The 21,971-nt window shown below is 44.4% G+C and overlaps 1 protein-coding gene across 1 annotated transcript in view; it reads right to left on the bottom strand.

Moving 5' to 3' along the window:
- CACNA1B (calcium voltage-gated channel subunit alpha1 B) overlaps positions 1–21,971 on the bottom strand; it is a 268,165-nt gene that overhangs the window by 139,029 nt on the left and 107,165 nt on the right. The window contains 5 exon segments of the mRNA XM_056812766.1: positions 3,282–3,399; positions 5,426–5,498; positions 6,376–6,507; positions 12,061–12,173; positions 13,532–13,644. Coding sequence (XP_056668744.1) covers positions 3,282–3,399; positions 5,426–5,498; positions 6,376–6,507; positions 12,061–12,173; positions 13,532–13,644 — 549 coding nt within the window.

Genomic DNA, 21,971 nt, shown 5'->3' with positions numbered 1-21,971 from the left:
GCCCTTACCAGAGCTGTGAGATCAGCGATTGGATCTTACCCACCTGCCCCAACGCAAGAGGGAAAGAAAATAGGTCTTGACCACAGATGTGAACATGATAAATTTCTGAAACACAAGAATAAATGAATGGGGACAGAGAGGGGGGAAAGTGCAAATGGCTGGTTTGCACTGGTTTTCCTGATTATAAAAGTCAGAACAAGAAGAGACCTCAGAGATCAACTAGTTTAACCTCTTTTGACCAACAAGGAAACCGAGGTACAAAAAGATTGTCGATTGCTCAAGGTCATAGAGGTTGAAAGTACAGAAGAAGGGAGATAGAAACCCAAATCCTTTGATTCCCAAGTCCAGTGCCCATAGGAAGGAGATGAGACTCCAGGTTGTTTAAAAAGCCTCCCTTGCTTCCAGAACCTTCTCTGCCTTGTGGCTGGACCAGGATCAGATTCAGAGAGGACTTGGCTGCTCCTGCTCAGAAAGGCACCTCTTAGAGTCCAGGAGAACCAACAGATAGATGGCTTCCTTTCAGAGATCTGAGACTACTAGATATCAATGGAACTTCTTTCTCTAAACTCAAGGAATATACTCAGCTGCTCAGGGCCCCTCCTGTTGTCCCAGTTCCTGTAGCTCTGAGCTCTCTGGGAATTGGATTCTGGAGCCTTGGAAAATATAACTATTATAACAGCACTGCTGACAACAGCTCTCAAGTTATGGGGGCAAAACCCAAGACCCCCAAGGACCCCCAGGATCCCCTCCCAGCTCCTCCCCAGGTCCCAATCTTCCTGCCTTCCCAGCAAAGTCTTTTGTTTTCTCCAGAGGAAGTAGTCTCATACTCCAGCACTGCTTCTTCCAGAAAGGATAGTTAAAGGATAGCTCCTCCATAGCAGAAGAAACTCAGTTACAAATAATAACAATGATAATCACTTCTACTTATATAGTACCTTAAGGTTTCTATAACGTCTCCCAGTTTCCATTTCCATAGCAACAAGGAAGAGGTTCTGGGACTCTTGTAGGGGTCAGTGCCACAGGGTGAGCTACTGTCTGGCATGTGGACATGACTGTCTATGTTTTAGATGGTGGCTGGGTCAGTGTATGCCTAGTTACAAATGGGTATTCCTTCCTTCCTCCCTTCTTTCTCCCTCCCTTCCTCTCTTCATTTCTTTCTCCCTTCTTTTTTCCTTTCTTTCCTTATTTCTTCTTTCCCCTCCTTCCTTCTTCCCCTTCTTTCCTTCCTTCGTCCTTCCTTTCCTTTCCTTTCCTTTCCTCTCCCCTCCCTTCCCCTCCTCTTCCCTCCCCTTCCCTTCTCTCCCCTCCCCTTCCCTTCCCTTCCTTCTTCTGGCCATATAGGTGTGTGACTGTATAACTGTAGTCTATCTGTAACCACATGTGACTCTGGGAGATGTCTACATGAAGATTATACCTGCATAGCTTTGGGTATGCATGTGTTGTGTCTATGTGATGCTATAGGTATGCATGTGTACCTTACTAGGGTGTGGGTATGTCCTCTGCTGAATGTGTAGATGTCTGTATGTGGCTGTGGGCATGGATGTGTGTGTGTGTGTGCCTCTGGGACTGTCTCTGGCTAGGTGTGCATGGATGTGTAACCCTGGATCTCTGGGTGACTTTGTACATGGGACTTGGCCTATTGCTGTGTATGACTACGCGCCTCTATGTAAAGGATAGTAACAGAGACGTCATGGTTACAGTAATAACTGTGACTCTGCCCACTCAGACTTTGGGCCACAGCCGCCTGGCTTGCTGGGTAGACAAATCACTTGCTCTCCTGAGTTCATGCACATTATCCCCAACCCTGAGCCTTCCTTACCAGGAATAACCCTCTACCGTTTCATGCCCTCCTCCTTCGAGCGACAGGCCTGGGAAGCCCACCTTAGTGAGCCAGGACCTCGCCGATCCCTCTGGATTCTGGCAGCCCTCCCTGCTCAGCTGCTGACAGCCTCTGGCTTGGGACGGAGCTAGAAAGGTCCTTTCAGTCATGTCAGTCGTGTCAGACTCTTCTTGACCTCATTTTCTTGGCAAAGCTACTGGAGTGATTTGCCATGTTTTTCTCCAGTTCTTTTGACAGATGAAGAAACTGAAGCAAACAGGGCAAAGTGACCTGCCCCGGTTCACATAGCTAGTGTCTGAGACTAGATTTGAACTCCAGGCTTCCTAATTCCTGGCTTAGCTCTCTATCCACTGTGCCACCTAGAAAGGTGCTTAGGGATCACCTCATCCAATGCCCCCACTTTACAAATTAAGAACTGGAGGGCAAGAGAGAGGAGGGGACTTAGCCCAGGTCAGAGAGTATTTAAATGCCTGATTCTAATGTAGGTCTTCTGATTCCAGATCCTGGGCAATGCAGATGATCTCCCAAATGCTTTGCATATCCTGATTCATCTTTGCTGACCTGTGCCTCTCAGGATCAGTTCTTTCCCTTTTCTTTTAGGTCTCCCTTCACAGAAGACTAGAGTCTTCTGTGAGCATTAATTAATTAATAATTAATTATTAATTATTAATTAATTAATTAATTAATTAATTAATGAGAGTGAGCATTAATCTGCTCAGCCTTTATCTTTTCTGGGCTTGGAATTCCCTGAGAAGTCTGACATGAGATGGGGCTCTGTCCACATTCTGGGGGATAGCAGGTGAAACATGGATTTGGTTAATTAATTGGGCCCCAAAGGTCTTTTAAAATAAAACAAACAAACATCACCTTCTGCCTTAGTATCATTTCTAAGACAGAAGAGCAATATGGGCTAAGCAACTGGAGTTAAGTGACTTGCCCAGGATTGCAGTTGGAAGTGCCTGAGTCCACATTTGAACCCAAATCCTCCACACTCCAGGTCTGTTGTTTCTACCCATTGTGCTATCTAGCTTCCTCCACCACCACCCTACTAGGTTCTTTAATAAGGATTTTTGGAATTCATGGAAACAGAACCAAATAAATTTGTCAGATGCCACCTCATACATTCCCTACATCTTCAAAAAGGATCCCTAACTTATTCTCTTCCAGAGGCTAGGATCCTCAGGAATTGAGTGAGGCTGAGGCTATTTTCCAAAGCTGTCCAGATCAATGAGAGGAGAAAAATTTCAGGATGGACCATTAGCCAACTCACACTATTGGAGCAAGAGCTGGGAGAGACCTTAAGAATCATCTATTCCAATCCCTTCACTTTAGATAGAAGAAAACCCAACTCAGAAAGGGGAAGGTCATCTATTTCATTAAGTATCAGAGCTGTAAAGTCCTCTGACTTCGAGGCCAAAGATCGGGCTTCACAGAAGGATACAGTTTCCAAACAGCGTCAGGATGATAAAATAAAAAGAAGAGAACATTCCTTTGCTGACTCCACCTTGGGATTCGATCCCGTGATACATCACTACATTCCAATCTTCACCCGTCAGGATCTGTAGGGTAAAACACAGGAGAGAGTTCAGTGTGTGTACATAGATGGACATGCACACCCATATACACAAAAACAGAGCCTAAGGTAAGAGTGCACAGGCTAGGGGGCCAAGACAAGCCCTCAATCCATTAGTTGAATCTCCCCAGCCAAACCAGAGTAGACCCAGGCCCCCCAAATCTTACCCTTCAAAGTCTCCAACATGGAAGCAAAGCCGGAAATGTGCCCACGCAGAGATAGGCACATATAGATACAAAAGACGTATATCCTTCCACCACCACCACCACCCACCCACCCACCCCTACAGGAACCCAGAATAGGTCTTCGAGGGTTTCTGAATCAGTTTAGCTTCTGAAATTGGAAGGAACAGGTGGAGAGGCCACTGGCACAAACCTTGCCAGCTCAGAGCTTCAGAGGAGAGACCACACTCAGACCCATTTTCTAGCCTTTCTTTCATGAAAGGGCATTTTGTAACTTGAGTATTCAAGTGTGCTTTGGCAGACTGACTCCCAGATACTCTATGAATTTCTCTATGAAAACTTCCCTTTCTATTTTTCCTCCAGTATTCTTTTATTGCTATAGAGTAGGAATTCTTAGTATTTGGTCCCTGGACCCCTCAAAAGTTCTGTGGATAGATTTCAGAGGATGGAAAAAATGTTTTCATTGAAAATTATTTTCAATAAGCTCTCATTGAAATTTCCTTAAATCATGAACGTAGGGAGCAAACACTATTCTGAGAAAAGGTCCATAGCTATCACCAGGCTACCAAAGGGGCTCTAGTTAAGAATCCTTGCTACTGACATTTCTGAGTTTATTTTGAATGCTACTTTAATCAAGCTATTATCTCACTTTCTTTGCTGACTTTCTAGGATATTTTTAAAGTAATCCATCACGTCTTCAATGAGTGGGGATACGTTTTTCCCCTTTGTCAGGCTCACTCCTCATTCCAGGGAGTCCCAGCTGGGCCCCTTACCATGGAACAACAGGGACAAAGGAAAGCTGCTTTTTAAAGACAAAGGAGTTTTAAGTACTTTCAAGGGAGGCTGGGAAGGAGACACTACTAGAACCACATTGTGCTAAGAGGTCATTGCTGGGTCAGGGAGGAGGGATGGAGGGGAGATCTGGACAGAACATCCTTGTGGCTACCCTGAATGCCTCATGCAGAATTCTTGGGGGTAGAGTAGGGGGAGGATGTCAATATAATTCCAGGCCCCCAGGCCCACCAAGCAGCTCACAGAAGGAAAATAATTATCAAGCAAGTCCTTCTTAGCCAGAAGCATTTGGTGTATTTAAAAGGTCTTAAAAGCATCCTTTTCTCTAACTTTGAGAGAGCTTGTCCATCAAGTCTTTTGCCTGAGGAGGTAGGGGTGGAGGTGGTAAGGGAGGCTCTATCTTACTAGGTAGGGACTCAGAGACCATCCAAAGGGGGGAGAGTTGTAGAAAAAAGTCGTATGGTCCAGGTTCACCCCCTGATTGTTAATATATTCCTGCTCTAGTTCATTTTTCATCTTCTAAAAAGCCATAAGAACCTCAGAAAGAAGACTCTGTAGCATAAATGCCTTTGATGTATATTGACTGCAACACTAGAGAAGTCACTTCACCTCACAGCATCCTCAAAGAAACTAGTTAAGAAAATAAGTTGAAGAGAAGAAGATGACCAGCATTGGTGGAAGGAACTTCTTCACCGGGAAGGTCTCTAAATGGATGAAACTGCAGAAATATTTTGTTTTGTTTTATTTTAAAAGAACTCCAAAGATTCCATCCTGGGTCAGACCCAGGTTCCTCTAGCCTCACACAGAGGCGAGTTGTGGGAGCAAACTCCAGACTTTAATAGTTAAGAACCATATGACATTTTTTCCACCTTCTCCTGAGGGTCTGATTGCTTAGCTCCTGCTAGTTCATCATTACCTCCTCTGCCTGTACTCAGAACATCATGGTCAGGACTGCTCTATGCCTGGAGACTGGGTTCCTGACTAGAAAGGCTCACATCGGACCATGTAAATGACACATCCTGAAACTGAGAGCCTTACCTGGAATACAGTGAGAATTGCAGCTGGAAAAGTATCAAAGTTGGTGGTCGGAGTCTCATCTTTAAAATTGAACCTAAGAAAAACAAAAAGTCGTGGGAAGAGGCAGTCCATGATGGAACTCAGCTGGCTCCCTCAGAGCCCCCCACATGGGGATAAATAGTCAGCAGGTGAACCTATACACTATCTAAATCTCTACTACATGAATGGGTTGTCAATGTTGATAATTCTAGGAGCAAGCTCACATTGCTCTTGATTACGCTCTCTCCCATACTCCAGGTCCTCAGTTCTTGAGGCACACCAATTTCCCTAGTGAACCCTTCCTTGGACAAGGAACTCAGAAGCCTGAGGAAAAACACCACTAATGATCAATCGGTCTTTTCCTGGACATCTCACGAGTATTCCCAAGGCAGAAGCTGGATTTCTCAAAAAGCCTTTGCTAGTAGTTGCAAGGGAATAGGGTAAAATGAAGCAGATTTACAGATCCCAGAATTGTCAGGTTACAGGAAATGGAAATCTTATCCTAAAATATCCCTAGTGTAGCTCCAGAAGCTGACACAGATTATACCTCATTGCCGTAGTCTTGCAGCCTGGCCTTTCCCTATGGGCCCCCAACACAGTGCCTTCACTCTCTCTCTCTCTGATTTTTTTCAACACTAGACAGATTAAGAACAGGCCAGGTCCTAGAGTGATACCATCCCCAGGAGTCATTATTTATCAAGCAAAGAGTAAGCCAAAATGGAGGCTCAGGCCAATGGCTCCATTGGTATTTTGTTAAATTACTTCTGGCTCAACCCAATGCCACACTCTTCCCAAGCTGAGGCCACTCCTCATAGCCACCCTTCCCAGGGTGACCGTTGACAGATGCCATCAGCCTGTGCCACCCACTTTGTGAGTCAGACCTCACCCCCACCCCAACAGCCAGGGAGGAAAAGGCCATTTCATCCACTTACTGTCCTCCAAAGAGCTGCATCCCAAGCAGGGCGAACACCACGATGAACAGGAAGAGAAGGAAGAGCAGGCTAATGATGGATTTCATGGAGTTCAGCAGGGAGACCACCAGGTTCCGAAGGGAATTCCAGTACCTAAAGCGAATGAGGACCAAGCTGACTTTCAAGACTTGGCCATTGTCCTGGGATGAAAGCCAAGCTCTCGCTCTAGGACAGTGCTAGCCAGGCAGGCAGGAAGGCCTTGCCCCAAGGATCTACCAGGATTCTCTTCTCCATTTGGTCTCCAGCAGGTGGATTCTTGTACTCTATGGGTCATCTCCTTCCAGTCCAGCACAGGTCTGGATGGGGCAGGGAATAACTAGCAGCCGCAGGGAATGTCTGCCCAGTCACTAGTGCCAAGAATCATAGACTTCAAGCTTAAAGGGACTTCCAAGACTGTCTAGTCCAGAGGGCCTTCATCTGGGTCCAGGAATTCTGCCGCGCTCTCTCTACCACACCACGAGGCAGAGCGGGAGCCAGGCCCATGTTCCCTGACTTCAGAACTGGTGCTCTTTGGATAGTGCCATGATGAAATGTGCCATATGTGTGTGTGCACATATACGTATATATGCATGTGTGTGTATAGGTAGGTGGTGTGATGGATAGCATGCTGGATCTGGAGCCAGGAGAGCCTATGTTCAAATCTGGCCTCAGACACTTACTAGCTGGGTGACTCTGGGCAAGTCACTTAACCTTTTTGGCCTCAGTTTCCTCATGTGTAAAATGAGCTGGAGAAGGAAATGGTGAACCTTTCCAGCCTCTCTGTCAAGGAAACCCCAAATGGGGTCACAAAGAGTCAGATATGAAGGAAACAACTGAACAACTATAATCTATCTTTCTGTATATATGTATACATGTATGTATATGTATACACACATACTATAGTGGAAAGGCATTAATTGGAGCTGGCACTTAATATAAGAAAACTCTGAAGTCTGATAGTAAGTACCTTCCCCCACCCTCTACTATGGTATAGTGGGAAAATCACTGGCTATGAAGTCAGAGGATATGAGTTCAAATCTTACCCCTGACGTTTACTACTATAGGAAACCGCCTGGGACTCAGTTCCCTCATCTGCAAAATTGGAGTGGGGGTGGGGATGTTGGACTCTGAGGTTCCCTTCCAGGTTTAAATCTATGATTATTTATGATTCTATGATCTTCTGCCCTTCCCTTTCCCCCCTCCCAAACAAAGGAGCACGAAAGACTCAGGATCCCTAGAAGGCAGCCCAAAAAATTGGCTCAGGATTTATCTTGAGGTCACTTCCTCTGTCAGGGCCTTGGTCCCCTTCCATGGAGAGCGTGATCTCTGAGGTCCCTTCCAACTTTGACCCATCATGGTTCTCTCAACAGATGCTACATGTTAGCAGAAATAGCAGACCAGATAATGGCTACCTTGGAGAAACTAAGGAATCAGACCTTTGCTCAATTAACTACAAACAGAAATAGAGAGGGCATTCCAGAAAAGCACGGGGTAGGTACACAGCCTCTTCCTGGAGGAGCTGAGGGCCTGACCATACCACGTACCTTTGCTATATAGAGGGAGGTCCCTGAGAGCTTTGTATCTGGTAAAGAGCAGAAACAACGAGGAACACTCAAAGGCACATATCACTCATTCATTCATTCATTCATTCTCTCTCTCTCTCTCTCTCTCTCTCTCTCTCTCTCTCTCTCTCTCTCTCTCTCTCTTTCTCTGTCTCTCTGTCTCTGTTTCTGTCTCTCTCTGTCTCTGTCTCTGTCTCTGTCTCTCTCCCTCCCTCCCTCCCTTTCTCTGTCTCTCTCTGTCTCTGTCTCTGTCTATCTATCTGTCTGTCTGTCTGTCTGTCTGTCTCTCTCTCTCTCTCTCTCTCTCTCTCATATCCCTGAAGAGAGAGCAAGATTTCCATTTCTTGGGAAATAGAAGGGGAATTTCCAAGAGGGGTTCTAGAAGAGTGAGAACCTTATAGGGAAAAGACTTCATGTTTGAAAACCTGAGCCCTGGTGCAGTTTTTACACTTAGCTGCCATAACACTGAGAAAGTCACTTATTCCCTCTGAATCTCAGGTTTCTTATCTGTAAAATAGGATAATAATGATAACCTCTTCTTATCAGATTGTAGTGAGGAAAGAATTTTATCCAACTTAAAACACTATGGAAATGTGAGTTATTATGATTATGATTATCATTATACATTTCTAAGAGTAGGAAATAGGAAGAGAGAGGAAATTGACCCAGGAGGATGGGAAACTTCAAAGAAAGCAATGGAGAAAAAATTATGGCCAGCCAGTCAAGGTGAGGGTCAGCCACTCTGACACTCAGTTCAGAAAGAGTATCTGTAAGCAAAGCCACTGGGAAATTCTGGATAGTGACAGCTGACCAAAAACTAGAAAGAAGCCAGACAGTAGCCACCAGAGGCCATCACCAGAGAAGGATGATACGGCCACTCCATTAGAGCAGGTGACCAGAAGCCTAGCTCAAGCACATCTTCTTCAGTGCCAAGAGAAAACTGGAGAGTATCCAAGGGAAGGGGGGTTGGGGAGAGAAGGAGGAAGCTGAGGCCTGACAGATAGATTGGAGGCTTTATGTCCTCCTTGGGAAGGAAGGTACAAGCACTGATTAAGATAGGAACTGTGCTAAAGGATTTACAAATATCTCATTTTATCTTCACAACAACCCTGGGAGGTAGGTGCTATAATTATTCCCATTTTACAGTTGAAGAAACTGAGGCAGGCAGAGGTTAAGTGGTTTGCCCAGTTAGTGTTTGAGACTAAATTTGAACTCAGTTCTTCCTGACTCTCAGCCATACCACCTAGCTACCTTTGGAAATTTGAAAGAATCCTAGTCTGTCTAGCCTAGGTGGTGTGAGACCAGTATTCATGGTGGATTGTGGGATGCTGAGAAGTCAGGGCTTCAGAGTAGATCCTCTCCAGTTCGAGGAGTTCTTAGACATTAGGAAAACCCCAAGAGGAAGGCAGTGAGAGAAAGGAAGAATGTAAACAGAGTAAAGTGGAAATGATGGAGGGAGGTAAAGATGGTAGGAAAAGAGGAGGAAGGAAAGAAAAGGTAGGAAAGGAGAGGAGAAAAGAGAGAGAGGGAAAGAAGGCAGAGAAGGAGAAAAGAAAAAGACTGAGAAGCAAAAAGAAGGTGCAGAAGGAGAAGAAAGAAGAGAAGGGACTGGACAAAGGGAGAAGAGAACCTCAGGCAGGATGGATAATCTCCTGGCTAGCATCCTTCTCATCCAGGATGGATGTGTGTCCCTGGACTGAACAAAAGGTAAATTCAGGGCATTTCTCAAGCCAAGTGAAAGGAAAATGCTGTAAGCCATGAGTGGGGTTCAGCCCCATGCTTTATTCTAGACCCCTCTCAGACTCTGCCTTCTTTTTCAGTTGCTTAGTGGCTTTTTGGGAAAACTGGCTGCAAAAAATAGCCTGGATCCAGCAGCTGCTCTCATTTCTCATGTTTGGGGTCTGACATTTAAAAACAAAAACAATAACAAAAACCTCCTCGGCTACTTACTCTGCCTTGGAGAGGCAAAGGCATTTTCCCAAGGCCAAACACCCAGAAAAAGGCAAGATAGCCTAATCCCCCAACCCCTGGATGGCCCTAGATTTCCAACTACAGTGCTACGATAGTCTGGGGCTTTTACCAAGTTCATATCACTGCCTTCAGGGGAGTAGTTCAAATTCCCTAGCAATATGCTTTTGATGTGTTCTGGTTTTTTGTTTGGAAAAATAAGTATTTTTAATTAATAACTGTTATTAAAATGTTTTTATGACATATTACAGGTTGTCAAGGATTTTCACCTGTTCTCTCATTTGATTCTCACAATGAGGGGAGTAGGTGGGAGAGGTTTCATTATACCCATTTTGTTTTGGTTGTTCAGTGGGTTCAGTTGCATCCAACTCTTTGTGACCCCATTTGGGGCTTTCTTTGCAAAGATCCTGGAGTGGTTTGCCATTTCCTTCTCCATTTTATTTTACAGATAAGAAAACTGAGGGAAACAGGGTTAAGTGACTTACCCAGGGTCACACAGCTGGAACAAAGCAGAAATAGCCCAGGAACCTAGATGTCTAATTCAAGGTCAAGGGTTCTTTCCATGGTAAAACACTGCTCATTTTGGGGGGTGACAGGATAGGAGAGTAGGAGTAAGAGATGAAGAAAGACCTCCTGACTGAGTGAACCCTTCTCTAGGATTGTCTCCAGATCCCTGAGGCCAGCAATAGACAAGAGGGATAACTATTTGAGGTCAAAGATTTGAAAATACTCATTATTCCTCCTGGCCACCAGCCAAAATAAGCATTTAATTCACTAAAACCCACAAGGAAATGAAGACAAAAGCTATTTTCTTTTCCTTCAAGAATCTCCTTCTGAAAAGCATGTGAGTAACAAAAAGCCAATATGCATGAACACAGAAAGCCTCAAGAGCAGATCCCAATAAATGTCAAGTCTTTTAAAGCCTTGCATATAAAGAACAGGCATCATCTCCCCAGAGACAGACACAGAGAGTGCTCAGGATCAGAACAGGCATCTCCCCAAGCCTGGTCTCAAATCAATGTTGTCCAGGAGCCAGAGAAGAAGGGGCTGCTGGTGTCTAGCTGACCAACTTCGTCCTGGCTTCTAGCTGGGGGGTAGGGAAAGGAGGGGAGGGGAGGAAGTGGGACCCAGCTTCAGACCAGGGATCCCCATCCATTCTCAGGAATCAGAGCAATGGAATCCCAGAACCCTAGAATTGGAGGGAATCCTCGATGCCCAACCTGAGTCTAAGCTGGGATTCTCCTGATAACATACCCAACAAATGATCATCCAGCCACTGTCTGAACACCTCCAGCAAGGGTAGACTGTTACCACCCACTAGCCACAAGGCAACCAGGATATGTGTCATCTTTAATGTCTCCTCCAGGCACTGAGAGTTCCTCCCCCCAAACCCCAGAATTTCTAATAAGAGTAGACCCCACAGTCATTGTTAAACTCCTAAATACTGCAGCCTTACCAGAACAGCAAAGAGCATTTATCGTGGCAATGATGGCTTCATATCCTAGTTAAAAGGGCTTCACACCAGAGATTTGGGCAAGAAGCTTCGGGCTCCCAAGCTTCACACTGGACACCTGACTAGACCCCGGGCTAACAGGGATTCATAATGTGGATAGCTCCGAGACTAACGGAGTTTCACATCAGAGACCTGGGCCGCCCCATACACTACAGACTGGAACAGTCCCTAACAGGGTTTCATACCACAATGTGGAAAATCTCGTAGCTATCAGGACTTCCCATCAGAAAATGGCCTATCAGGGTCTCACACCAGAGACTTGGGCTACCTCGTGTGCCCCAGAGCAAGCCAGAGACTTGTACTGTCCTGTGCTACAAAGTCTTCATGCCCTAGCAGGCAGCCCCATGACTAAGAGTGAGCGCCTCACACCAGACACTTAGACAGCAAGCTTGTCTGAAGGCTCCAAGTCAGAGAGCCTGAGAACTGACTCTTTGGGGAGCTGGTCACAGAATGGACAATGAGGAAATCTAATTTCAATGACTGCACTGGAATGAGACAGCCAAAGCAGACCTGCCTCCAAACAGGGAAGTCATGCAGATGATGAGACTTTGGGGAAGGGGTTGGAAAGGAAAGGGGGATTCTCTGGAGCAGAGATCAAAGGGGTCCAAAGCAATCGAGACCTACTTGGTGACTTTGAAAATCCTCAGCAGCCGGAGAGCCCTCAGCACACTGATACCAAACGAAGTTCCTGGCTTGATCGCTGCCCAGATGACTTCAAAGATGCTTCCCACAATGACCTGCAAGGAGATGTGTTATCACTTAGGGTGGAAGCATGGGAAGATGCCCCAAAAAGGACCTGCAAGGATACACACCCTCGATGAGATGAGGATCAAAATGTGGGAGCTGCTCCCCTTCCCCGATCCAGTTACCTAGTCAGGGTGGGGAGAGGAGGAGGGATGGTCCAGGACATGACTTTAGGTCTGAGTGGATGGAGCTACTGCCCAAGGAACCCCCCAGGCTGACTCAGACCCCAATAGCTTCACCAGTCTCTTCAGTATCAATTCATCAGAACCCTAACCCTGGGCTTTCCTACCCCAACAGAGGCCACATGAATTGTTGGCACTCTCATTTTCATCTCATCTGTGTAGAGCATTCTTCACCCTCCTTCAAAACTAGCCCAATGCTCACATCCCTCAGAGAGCCCCCTTTGATGAACACCACATCATCCCAGCACCTTCCTCCTCTCAGCACATCTATAGGCTTATTATTTTGGCTCCTCCTAGATTGGGAGTGCATTATCTCCTTACAGCATGTATATGAGAGATGGAGAAGCCAAGGAGACTAGTCAAACCTGCTGATCCCTTCACAGGGTCTAAAGAGCAGGAAAAGTAACTTAAGTCCAACTCTCTCATTTTACAGATGAAGAAACTGAAGCGAGAGAGGTTAATTGGCTTGTCTAGGGTCACAAAGCTGGTAAGGGTCTAAGGCACACTTGAACCCAGGTCTTTTGACTCCAAGTTCAGCATCCTCTCCACTGTGCAATGCTGAGATGGTGAAATAGAATAGTCAAACCTTGCAAACCAAGTCCTCTCCTGACAACAGTCCTTTGAGGTATCCCCATTTTGGAGATAAGAAGACTGAGGTTGAGTGAGTCTATGCAAGGTTAGACAGTTAGCAAGTTTTAAAACCATCTCCTGACTCCAGGTTCCATAACTCTTTCATAATGACAAAAGAAATCTAGAAAGTGACCATTAAGTCCTGTGTAGGGATGGGGGAGTCTTATGGGCATGTGCTTTCTTCCACTGAAAACTGTAGATTTGGAAGATAGAGAAGACTACGGGAGGTGATCAGCTGCCTTTGTCTACACATGAAGGATTAAAACTTGTTTTCTGAAGGCTTAAGATCTTGGAATTTGGAGTTCCTGTCTGGGAACAAGGTGAATCTCCTGAGGTACTAGGAATAACATTTTCAGCTAGATGCATGCATATCTTATCAGGAGAATCTACACTAAAATGAGGAGAGGGAAGAAAACTGAATGGCCTCCCTCCCTCTCCTTCCCCATATTAAAAACTAGAGTCAGAAAGGTCCGTGGCATGGCCCTCATTCTGCTCCCTACTAACACCCAGCCTGGGCCCTCGTGGGGCAGTTAACTCACCCCAAAGTCAAAACAGTTGAAGGACGAATGGAAATAATTTCTGGGCCCCAGGCCGTACATCTTCAGAGACATCTCAGTGAGAAAGAGCCCCAGGAAAACAAACTCCGCGAAATCTAAAAGCCAGAAAAGAGGCTGGATTATCTGTAGGCCCTCCCTGGGAACTCCCCCCATGTTTGCTAGACACAGGAGACCCTTTACTGTCCCTCTTGCTGCATGTCTTTTCCCATGAAGAAATGGCTTGGCTAGCCTAGCCCTCATGGCAGGCAAGCACTGACACCCCTGGGACGACAATACAGGGAGCAGAGCGATGATAAGAAGCAGTCCTGGGCACCAAGTTAAATGGCTGATGGGAGGAAGAGGCTTGGAGGGTTGCAAGCCTGCTCCTTCCTTTTCCAAGGATCAGGTATTCAGAAACTCCATTTTGCTAGTTCATTCAGTAAGGCAGAGGCTCCAGAATCTTGGGTTTTGATATACACAATGGCTATGCCTACAAGGGCCCTGCCTCTCAGATGGTGGGCTTCTCTGGCAGCCTCTTCCCTCTGAGTTTATCTAGGACACAATATTTTCAGGTGGCACCTTTCTCTGGGAATGGCAAGGGAAAGGGGTGTCCTTTCCCCATTCCCGAGAGTCCCAGAGACTTTTGAGATTGCCTCCCAGCAACCTTATTTATAGAGAAACAAAAATCTCTTTCTCTGGAAACTCATATGAACTGATACAAGGTGAAGCAAACCATTCCGTACAATGACTTCCAATGAAAATAGAACACATACACGTACCCTCCAAATCCTAAAAACGGTATAATCCTAGTTACTAAGCTTAGCCCTATGGAAGAGTTGAGAAAATTATGTACCACCTTCCCTTTTTTTGCAGAGATAGAGCACATAGCAGTCAGATTGGGTGATGGTGCATTTGGTCAAACTGCCTTTTTAAAATTTCTCTTTAATTCTCTATTATAAGGAACGATTCTCTGGGAAGGGAAGAATGAGTAGAGAGGGATATATTGAGACATAATGGTGATGTCAAAAGATTTTTTAAAGTTTTCTTAAGAAAGAAAACAATTTCTCTTCCCTTCACCTTTGCAAAAACTATTAATCTTTGTAATGCCAGCATCTAGCACAGTGCCCAGCATACAGTAGGCATTTAATAAATGCTTGTTGCCTGATTGATTTAAGTCAAGTGTTTTTGTTCAATCATTTTTCAGTTGTCTGACTCTATGATCCCATTTGGAGTTTTGGTTTGCAATTTCCTTTTCCAGCTCATTTGACAGATGAAGAAACTAAGGCAAACAGAGTTAAATGACTTGCCTAGGGTCACACAGCTGGTAAATATCTGAGACCAGATTTGAACCCAGGAAAATGAGTCTTTCTGACTCTAGGCCAAACATGCTCTATCCACTGCCCCTAAGCCACATATCTCCTCTTTTTGGTGAGGATCAGAAAAACTCTGGACCATGGGCCTTGATTCTGACTGGGCCACCAGACATGAACCAAGTAAAGATGGCGCCAGGTGTGTCTACACTGAGAAATTCAGAAAAAGTTAAGGAGTGACATTTGAACAGCAGTAGTAAGGAGAGAGAGCATCTTTCTCATTGTCAAATGAGATTATAGAATTCATTTCTTTCTAGAGCTAAGAGTGAAAGTTTTTCCTCCACTGGAAATGAAGGAAACAAGATTTTAAGAATGCCTGAGCTTGGAAACTTGAAGTAGGAATTAAGATGAATTTTGTCTTTGTGCCCCCAGCATGCGTAGCACAGAGGCTAGCACATGTTGTTGTTGTTCAGTCATTTCAGGTATGTTTGACTCTTTGTGACCCCATTTGGAGTTTCCCCAATCCTGTTGATTTCACTTATTTAGGTTTCTGGTATTGAAATTAGAAAATACTTTTGAATCCCAAAAACTTTTATGAAAGACTCAATATATGTCTTTATGTCTATGTGTAGTGTGTGTCTATGTCATCTATATAGGTAAGGCAGTGGATGGAGTGCTGGGTCTGGAATCAGGAAGGCAGCTTTCTAAACTCATATTTGCCCTCAGACACTTACTAGCTGAGTGACCCTGGGCAAGTCACTTAACCTTGTTTGCCTTAGTTTCCTCACCTGAAAAATGAGTTGGAGGAGGAAATGGCAAACCACTCCAGAATCTCTACCAAGAAAACTCCAAATGGGGTCACAAAGAGCCTGACATGACTGAAACAATTGAATAACAACATGTGCCTGGCACTATACTAAGCATCCTGGGAGTATAAAAAATGGTAAAAATCTGGTCTTTGCCCTTATTAAGGAGCTCACCTTCTAATGGGCGACCACATACAGAGTAGATGGAAAGTCCATACAAATAAGGTGCTTAATACATCCTTGTGGACTGATTTCTCTCTCCCAATTCCATGGACTTTTCCCCTTCTCTTATTCCTGGCTGCTCTTACTTGGTCTAAAGGGGAAAACGTAATTCTTCCAAGAATTCTAATTGCGTGGGAACATGTGAGGATCTAAGCAGATACTAATTCACCCAATCGAGAATCAGCCAGGGTCTCACTGAATCCCTGAACAGTCTAGTCCCTGCTGAGAGCCACTCCCCTAGGTGTGTATAGAATGTAGGGGACTCGAGAACCCAGGGGAGCCCTATTTGTACTTTATCCCAGGACTATTTCTTTGTAACTTCTCATATATGTCCTGTCCCCTTTCAGGGACTGGATCTGATGTGTCTTATCGGCATAAGACTAAACTCAAGGCATCATCAGTCAAACTGACGGTGGCAGCCTGAGCAGAGACCCCAGAAATGATCCTGAAGAAGAAACACAGAGTCTCTGTGGGGTTTGCCTGAAACCATAACCCTCCAAGAACAACAGATGACAAGGAGTGAGGGAGAGTGACGATCCCCAAGGAGCCATTCTATAACAATGGTGCACAAGATCACAGAATAAATTTCTATATGCACATTGCATAGCCTACACCCTAGGGAGAGGATGGAGGGAGGCTTGTTGGTTTGGGGTTTGTTGTTTTGTTTTTTTCCCAAATGGTGTGAGGAGGTTTTCTGAGATATACTAACCACCTAAGCAACAAATGTCCTGCCATTTGAGGTCTGCTGACAGATAGCCATGTTTTAAGACTAAATGAAAAGAATATCATGCCATTAACTTCTCAACTTGTAGGATGAGAGGAAACAGATTTAGAGTCATCTAACCTAATCTTTTCATTTTATGGAAGCTGAGGCCCAGAAAGACCCAAAGTCACATGACAAAGATGAGACTTGAACTCAGGTCCTCCTACTCTCAATCCAAAGTAGTATCATGTCATTACCTCTACTTCTTTGCTTATTGAATCATTACAAATATGTTCTTCCTGCCCTGAGAGATCTGGGGGAATGAGAGGGATTTGTGTGCCTTGCTCTGGTTGTCTGAGAAGGTCAAAAACTAGCCCTTGGAGAGCTTTGCCATCCAAGGAACATGGCTCCACTCTCAGCAAAGAAATCCATTTGCACAAGTCCTGACTTGCCTCATGTCCCCATCAACATAGTTCTAGATAGCTCTTTGTTTGTGTACTTCTAAATGTGTTTAAGCTGTCAGCTGGGAAGGGGACCCTTCTGCCCTTTCCCTTGTAACCAGCCTGCTTTGGGATCCTCTAAGTGACTCTCTTGAAAGCTGGAATCAAGTTCAGATCTCTTCGCAAGCTCTTTGATCCACATGGAGCAGAAAACCTCCTCAAACTCCCAGCTATAAAGCTGAGGCTATGTTGTACCCCAAAGAGACAATAAGAGAAAAGACTTGTACCAAAATATTCATACCACGTTCTTTGTGGTGGCAAAAAATTGGAAAATGAGGGGATGCCCTTCAATTGGGGAATGGCTGAACAAATTGTGGCATATGTTGGTGATGGAATACTATTGTGCTCAAAGGAATAATAAAGTGGAGGAATTCCAGGGGGACTAGAACAACCTCCAGGGAAATGATGCAGAGTGAAAGCAGAATCAGGAGAATATTGTATACAGAGACAGATACACTGTGGCACACTCTCATGTAATGGGTTTTTCTACTAGCAACAATGCAATGATTCAGGACAATTCTGAGGGACTTGTGAGAAAGAATGTTATCCACATCCAGAGGAAGAACTGTGGGAGCAGAAACACAGAAGAAAAACAACTGCCTGATCACATGGGTCAATGGGGATATGATTGGGGATGAAGACTATAAACAATCCCCCTAGTGCAAATATCAATAATATAGAAATAGATCTTGATCAATGACACATGGAAAACCCAGTGGAATTTTGCGTTGGCTATGGGAGGGGCTCGGGGGAGGGGAAGGAAAGAACAAAAATCTTGTAACCATGGAAAAATATTCTAAATTAATTAATTAAATAAAAATTTCCAAAACTTAAAAAAAAAAATTAAGCTGAGGCTATGCAAACACCCACCTACCTCATCTTGGAGGTGTTCCAAGGTGGGACACAGTATCTTTAGAAAGATTAAATCCAGTCCCTCCATTAGGGCCAAAGCCATGTTCCAGAACTTCCCAAGCAGTCAGGCCACCCTCCTGCTTGTGTCCCTATTATTTCTTTTCTCTGCTCCCCTTGCGTCCCATGCTCCTCTTTCTCCTATCCCCCATCCCCTCTCCCAACTCTACAATTCCTCCCAAGCCCAGTTCCAGCTCTGTCTCCTCTCTGAAAGCTTCCCTGGCCACCCCAGTCCCTAGCAGAGCCCCCCTACATCCCTCTCTGTGCCTAATCAGGCAGTTGTGTATCCTGCTTGTTGCTGTACTCTCCTCCCATTGGACATTCTGCCAAGGAAGGGTACACAATGTCACATTTGTCCAGCTAGTAAGTGAGGAGTCCTGTACCACATGGGACCACACAGTAGTTCAAGTGTTTGCTACTTAAACAAATGAAGCTAGCAGGCTGGCTTCCAGGATTTTCAAGTAACACTGAGAGAAAGGAGGAATATAATAAAGCAGTGGTTGATATATAAAGGACTGTCACTAGATTTTTGATTTTTAAAGCTAGAAAGCTAAAGCTGAAATTTCACACACACACACACACACACTCCCATGTTGCTGTTGTTATTGTTCAGTCATTTTAATTGCATCCAAATCCTTGGGACCCCATTAGGATTTGGGGGACAAAAATTCTGGAATGGTTTGCCATTTCCTCCTCCAGCTCATTTTACAGACAAGGAAATCCAAGCAACCAGGGTGAAATGACTTGCCCAGGATCACACAGCTAGTAAGTATCTGAGGCACTTCAGAGACCATCTTAGTTCACACCCTGCATTTTACAGATGGGGAAACTGGGGCAAACAAGGTTATGTCGCATGACCCCTATGTACACATTTTTTTAAATGGGGACAATGAGATTAAAGGTTTTTCCCCAGATTCCTCAATAAGTGGCAGTACTCAGATTTGAACTCAAATCTTTTAACTCTAAATGTAATATTCTTTCCTTTATACTGTAACACTTTTTAGAAAAGAAATGGATAATCGAAAACTGTGATAGAACTTATCCATGGAGAGGGGGTACCACATATGGGAGAAGGTTGAATAGAAATTCAGGTTATCAGTAGAGACTAGAAAAAAGCCTTAGGGTGGGAATTGGTTGATCCTTTCAAAGAGGAGGTACCAGAAGTTCCAAGGCTCCCAGGAGAGTTCATTCTATAAAAAGACATCTAGGGTCAGGCCCCAGAGGAGCCATATTCTTCTACCACCCCCACCCCCACCACCCAAACCAAAAAATCCAAACCTTCCTATTTCTATTGAAAGCTTGACCATCCTCTACCATTCACACAGTTTTCTATCTTCAGAGTCAACCTTAACTCACTCACCTCTCATATTTACCAGCTGCCAAGGTTTGCCAGTGATACCTCCATGAATCTCTTGGAGCCTTTTCTTTCTTGCCATTTCAAGTGGTTGCTAATTTGACTGAGGCTCTCATCACCTCTCACCTGGATGACTGCAATTACATTCCTTTCCCTTCTCCTCTCTCTGGGTTGTCTGTCTTCCATCCAGCTGCCAAATGCATATTTCTAAGATGCAAATCTAACCAATTCATCCCCCTATACAGAACATTCACTCGCTTCCTATTGCCTTCAAGGATATAATGCAAACTCTTCAATATGGCATTTGAAATCCTCCACAAGCTGGCTGGCATGTAGTAGGAAATTAATGATTGTTTGTTGACTGACTTCCACCTACCTTTCCAAATTTATTTCATAGTATTTCCTTTCTCACAAATTGGCCTGCTGTTTTTTACCCCCAAACTAAATATAATCCCTATCTCTCTGCCTTTGCATAGACCATCCTTGCTCCCCACCTCTTGGAATCCCTGGCTTCCTTGGGGGCTAAATTCAAGTGCCATTTCCTTGGGAAGCCCTTCCTGATGACCCTCAATTCTTAGAGCCCTCCCTTTCCCATAATTGAGGTGTGTGTGTGTGTGTGTGTGTGTGTGTGTGTGTGTGTGTGTGTGTGTGCGCTTATAATCAAGAAGACTCAACTTCATGTATTCAAATCTGGTCTCAGACATCACTTAACCCTGTTTGGCTCCATTTCCTCAACTACAAATTGAGCCAGAGAAGGAAACAGCACCACTCTAATGTCTTTCCCAAGAAAACCCTAACTGGAGTCACCAAGACTCAACCACGCATATATACATACATATATCCATATACATGTTGAAGCCCCCAAACTATAAGCTTTTTGAGGACTGAACTCTTTGTATCTCTGGTGTCTAGCATAGTGCCTCGCACATAGCAGGTATCCAATGAATATGTGTTTAATCAAACTGAATTGAATGTACTTCTATAGATGTCAGAACATTAGAGATGGATGAGGGTTCTTTAGATGGAAGTGACTAGATGACCTTGAGCCCCAGCCATGAGTCTAGGATCTTGTGACACGCAGCCTCGTCTAGGAGCTGAAAATGTCCCTTGAGTCCCAACATCTATTCAGACTGAAAATTCAATTGAACTGTCCAAAACAGAAACATTTCATAATGCAATTTAATAGAGGGAAAAAAGTTTGGTAAAAATAATGTAATCTTATTTTTAAAATGTTTCAAGGCAATGCCAGTTCTTTTTCTTTATTGGCTTGGTTGTTGGCCCTGTCCATTCCCTAAAGGCAGGTAGCGACTCAGTTCTGTCACCCCCTTGACTGACAAATGACATTCCTAGTCAGTCCAATTCAATTGAATTCAACAGACACTTATTAAGAGCTCATTACATGCAAAGCCCGAGGTGGGGAAAGATACAAAAAATGTGGAAAATGGGAATATCATAGGTCACTGGCCATGTCTACCCAATCCCCAAACATTCAGAGGAAAGGTGAAATGTTCAGTCAGTTCACATAATGCTGGTGATAAGCATCTGGGAAAACAAGTAGAACTCATCTATGTGATAGCAGAGTTTTTTATCTTTCATCCAGGTGTTACGAATTCTCAAAGCCAGACAGTAACCTCCTCTAGATCACAAAGTAGGCCATGGTAGCTCCATAGAGGTCTCCTATTCCTAGCCTTTGGGCCAGGTGCCATGTCCAGAGAATAAGAGTTGAAAGCCAATTCCATTTAGTAGTAGGCAATGAGCTAGGATGGGGGCTCAAATTTTGTGTGTGGCCATTTCACCAGATCTCATTCATACCTGTTCGCCCAGGTCAGTGCCCATTATTTTTATATCTCATATCCCTCAGCAAGCAGAACTTGCTCTTGGCTTGGTTGCAAACCCTAGAACCAGCCAACCACTGTAACCTAAACTACGGGGTTTAGGATCCATCAGTTCTCTTTGGGGTCTACCAGAAGCTATGACCATTTATCTGCTCTTGTTCCTAAGGACCGAAGGACTGAGATCAGGCTTGGCTAGACATACCCTTTCTTGTCCTGGGCCATATCATAGAGTGTACCCTTTTTCTCTCAACCCATCCATTGATGTAGCAGCTCTACTTCTGAGCATAGGCCCCAAGGAAGTCAAAACACAGAAAAAAGGATCATGTATGTACCAAAATGTTCATACAATATGGTTTGAGATTTTGTGTGTGTGGTAGCATAAAACTAAAAATAAAGTAGGTACCCATCAATTGGGGACTGCCTAGATAAACTGTGGTATGGTAATTAATAAAATCTGTATATCTAGCCTAAACTCTCTTAAATTCCAGCCTTATATCACCAGCTACTTGCTAGCTAGCTCCAACTCAATATCCCATTAGCATATTAAACTCAACATGCTCAAGATAAAAGTCATTATCTTCACACACATACTCCTCCAATTTTAAAATTTTTCTTTTAAGGGCACTACCAGTCCACAAATTCTCTGCCTTGGAATCATCCATAACTTGTCAGTCTTTCTCACATTCCATATGCTGATCTCAAAATTAAATACAATGACCAGTTTGGGTCCCAGGGGACAGATGATGATGGCCTCTGAGATCTTTCCCAGGTCTAGGTCTATGATCCTTTGATTCTTCTGGAGGA

Source organism: Monodelphis domestica, chromosome 1 (assembly GCF_027887165.1).
Source record: "Monodelphis domestica isolate mMonDom1 chromosome 1, mMonDom1.pri, whole genome shotgun sequence".
In the NCBI taxonomy this organism is placed as follows: Eukaryota; Metazoa; Chordata; class Mammalia; order Didelphimorphia; family Didelphidae; genus Monodelphis; species Monodelphis domestica.
Note: the sequence above shows the minus strand (reverse complement) of the source record. Positions and strands in the feature narration are given on the sequence as shown.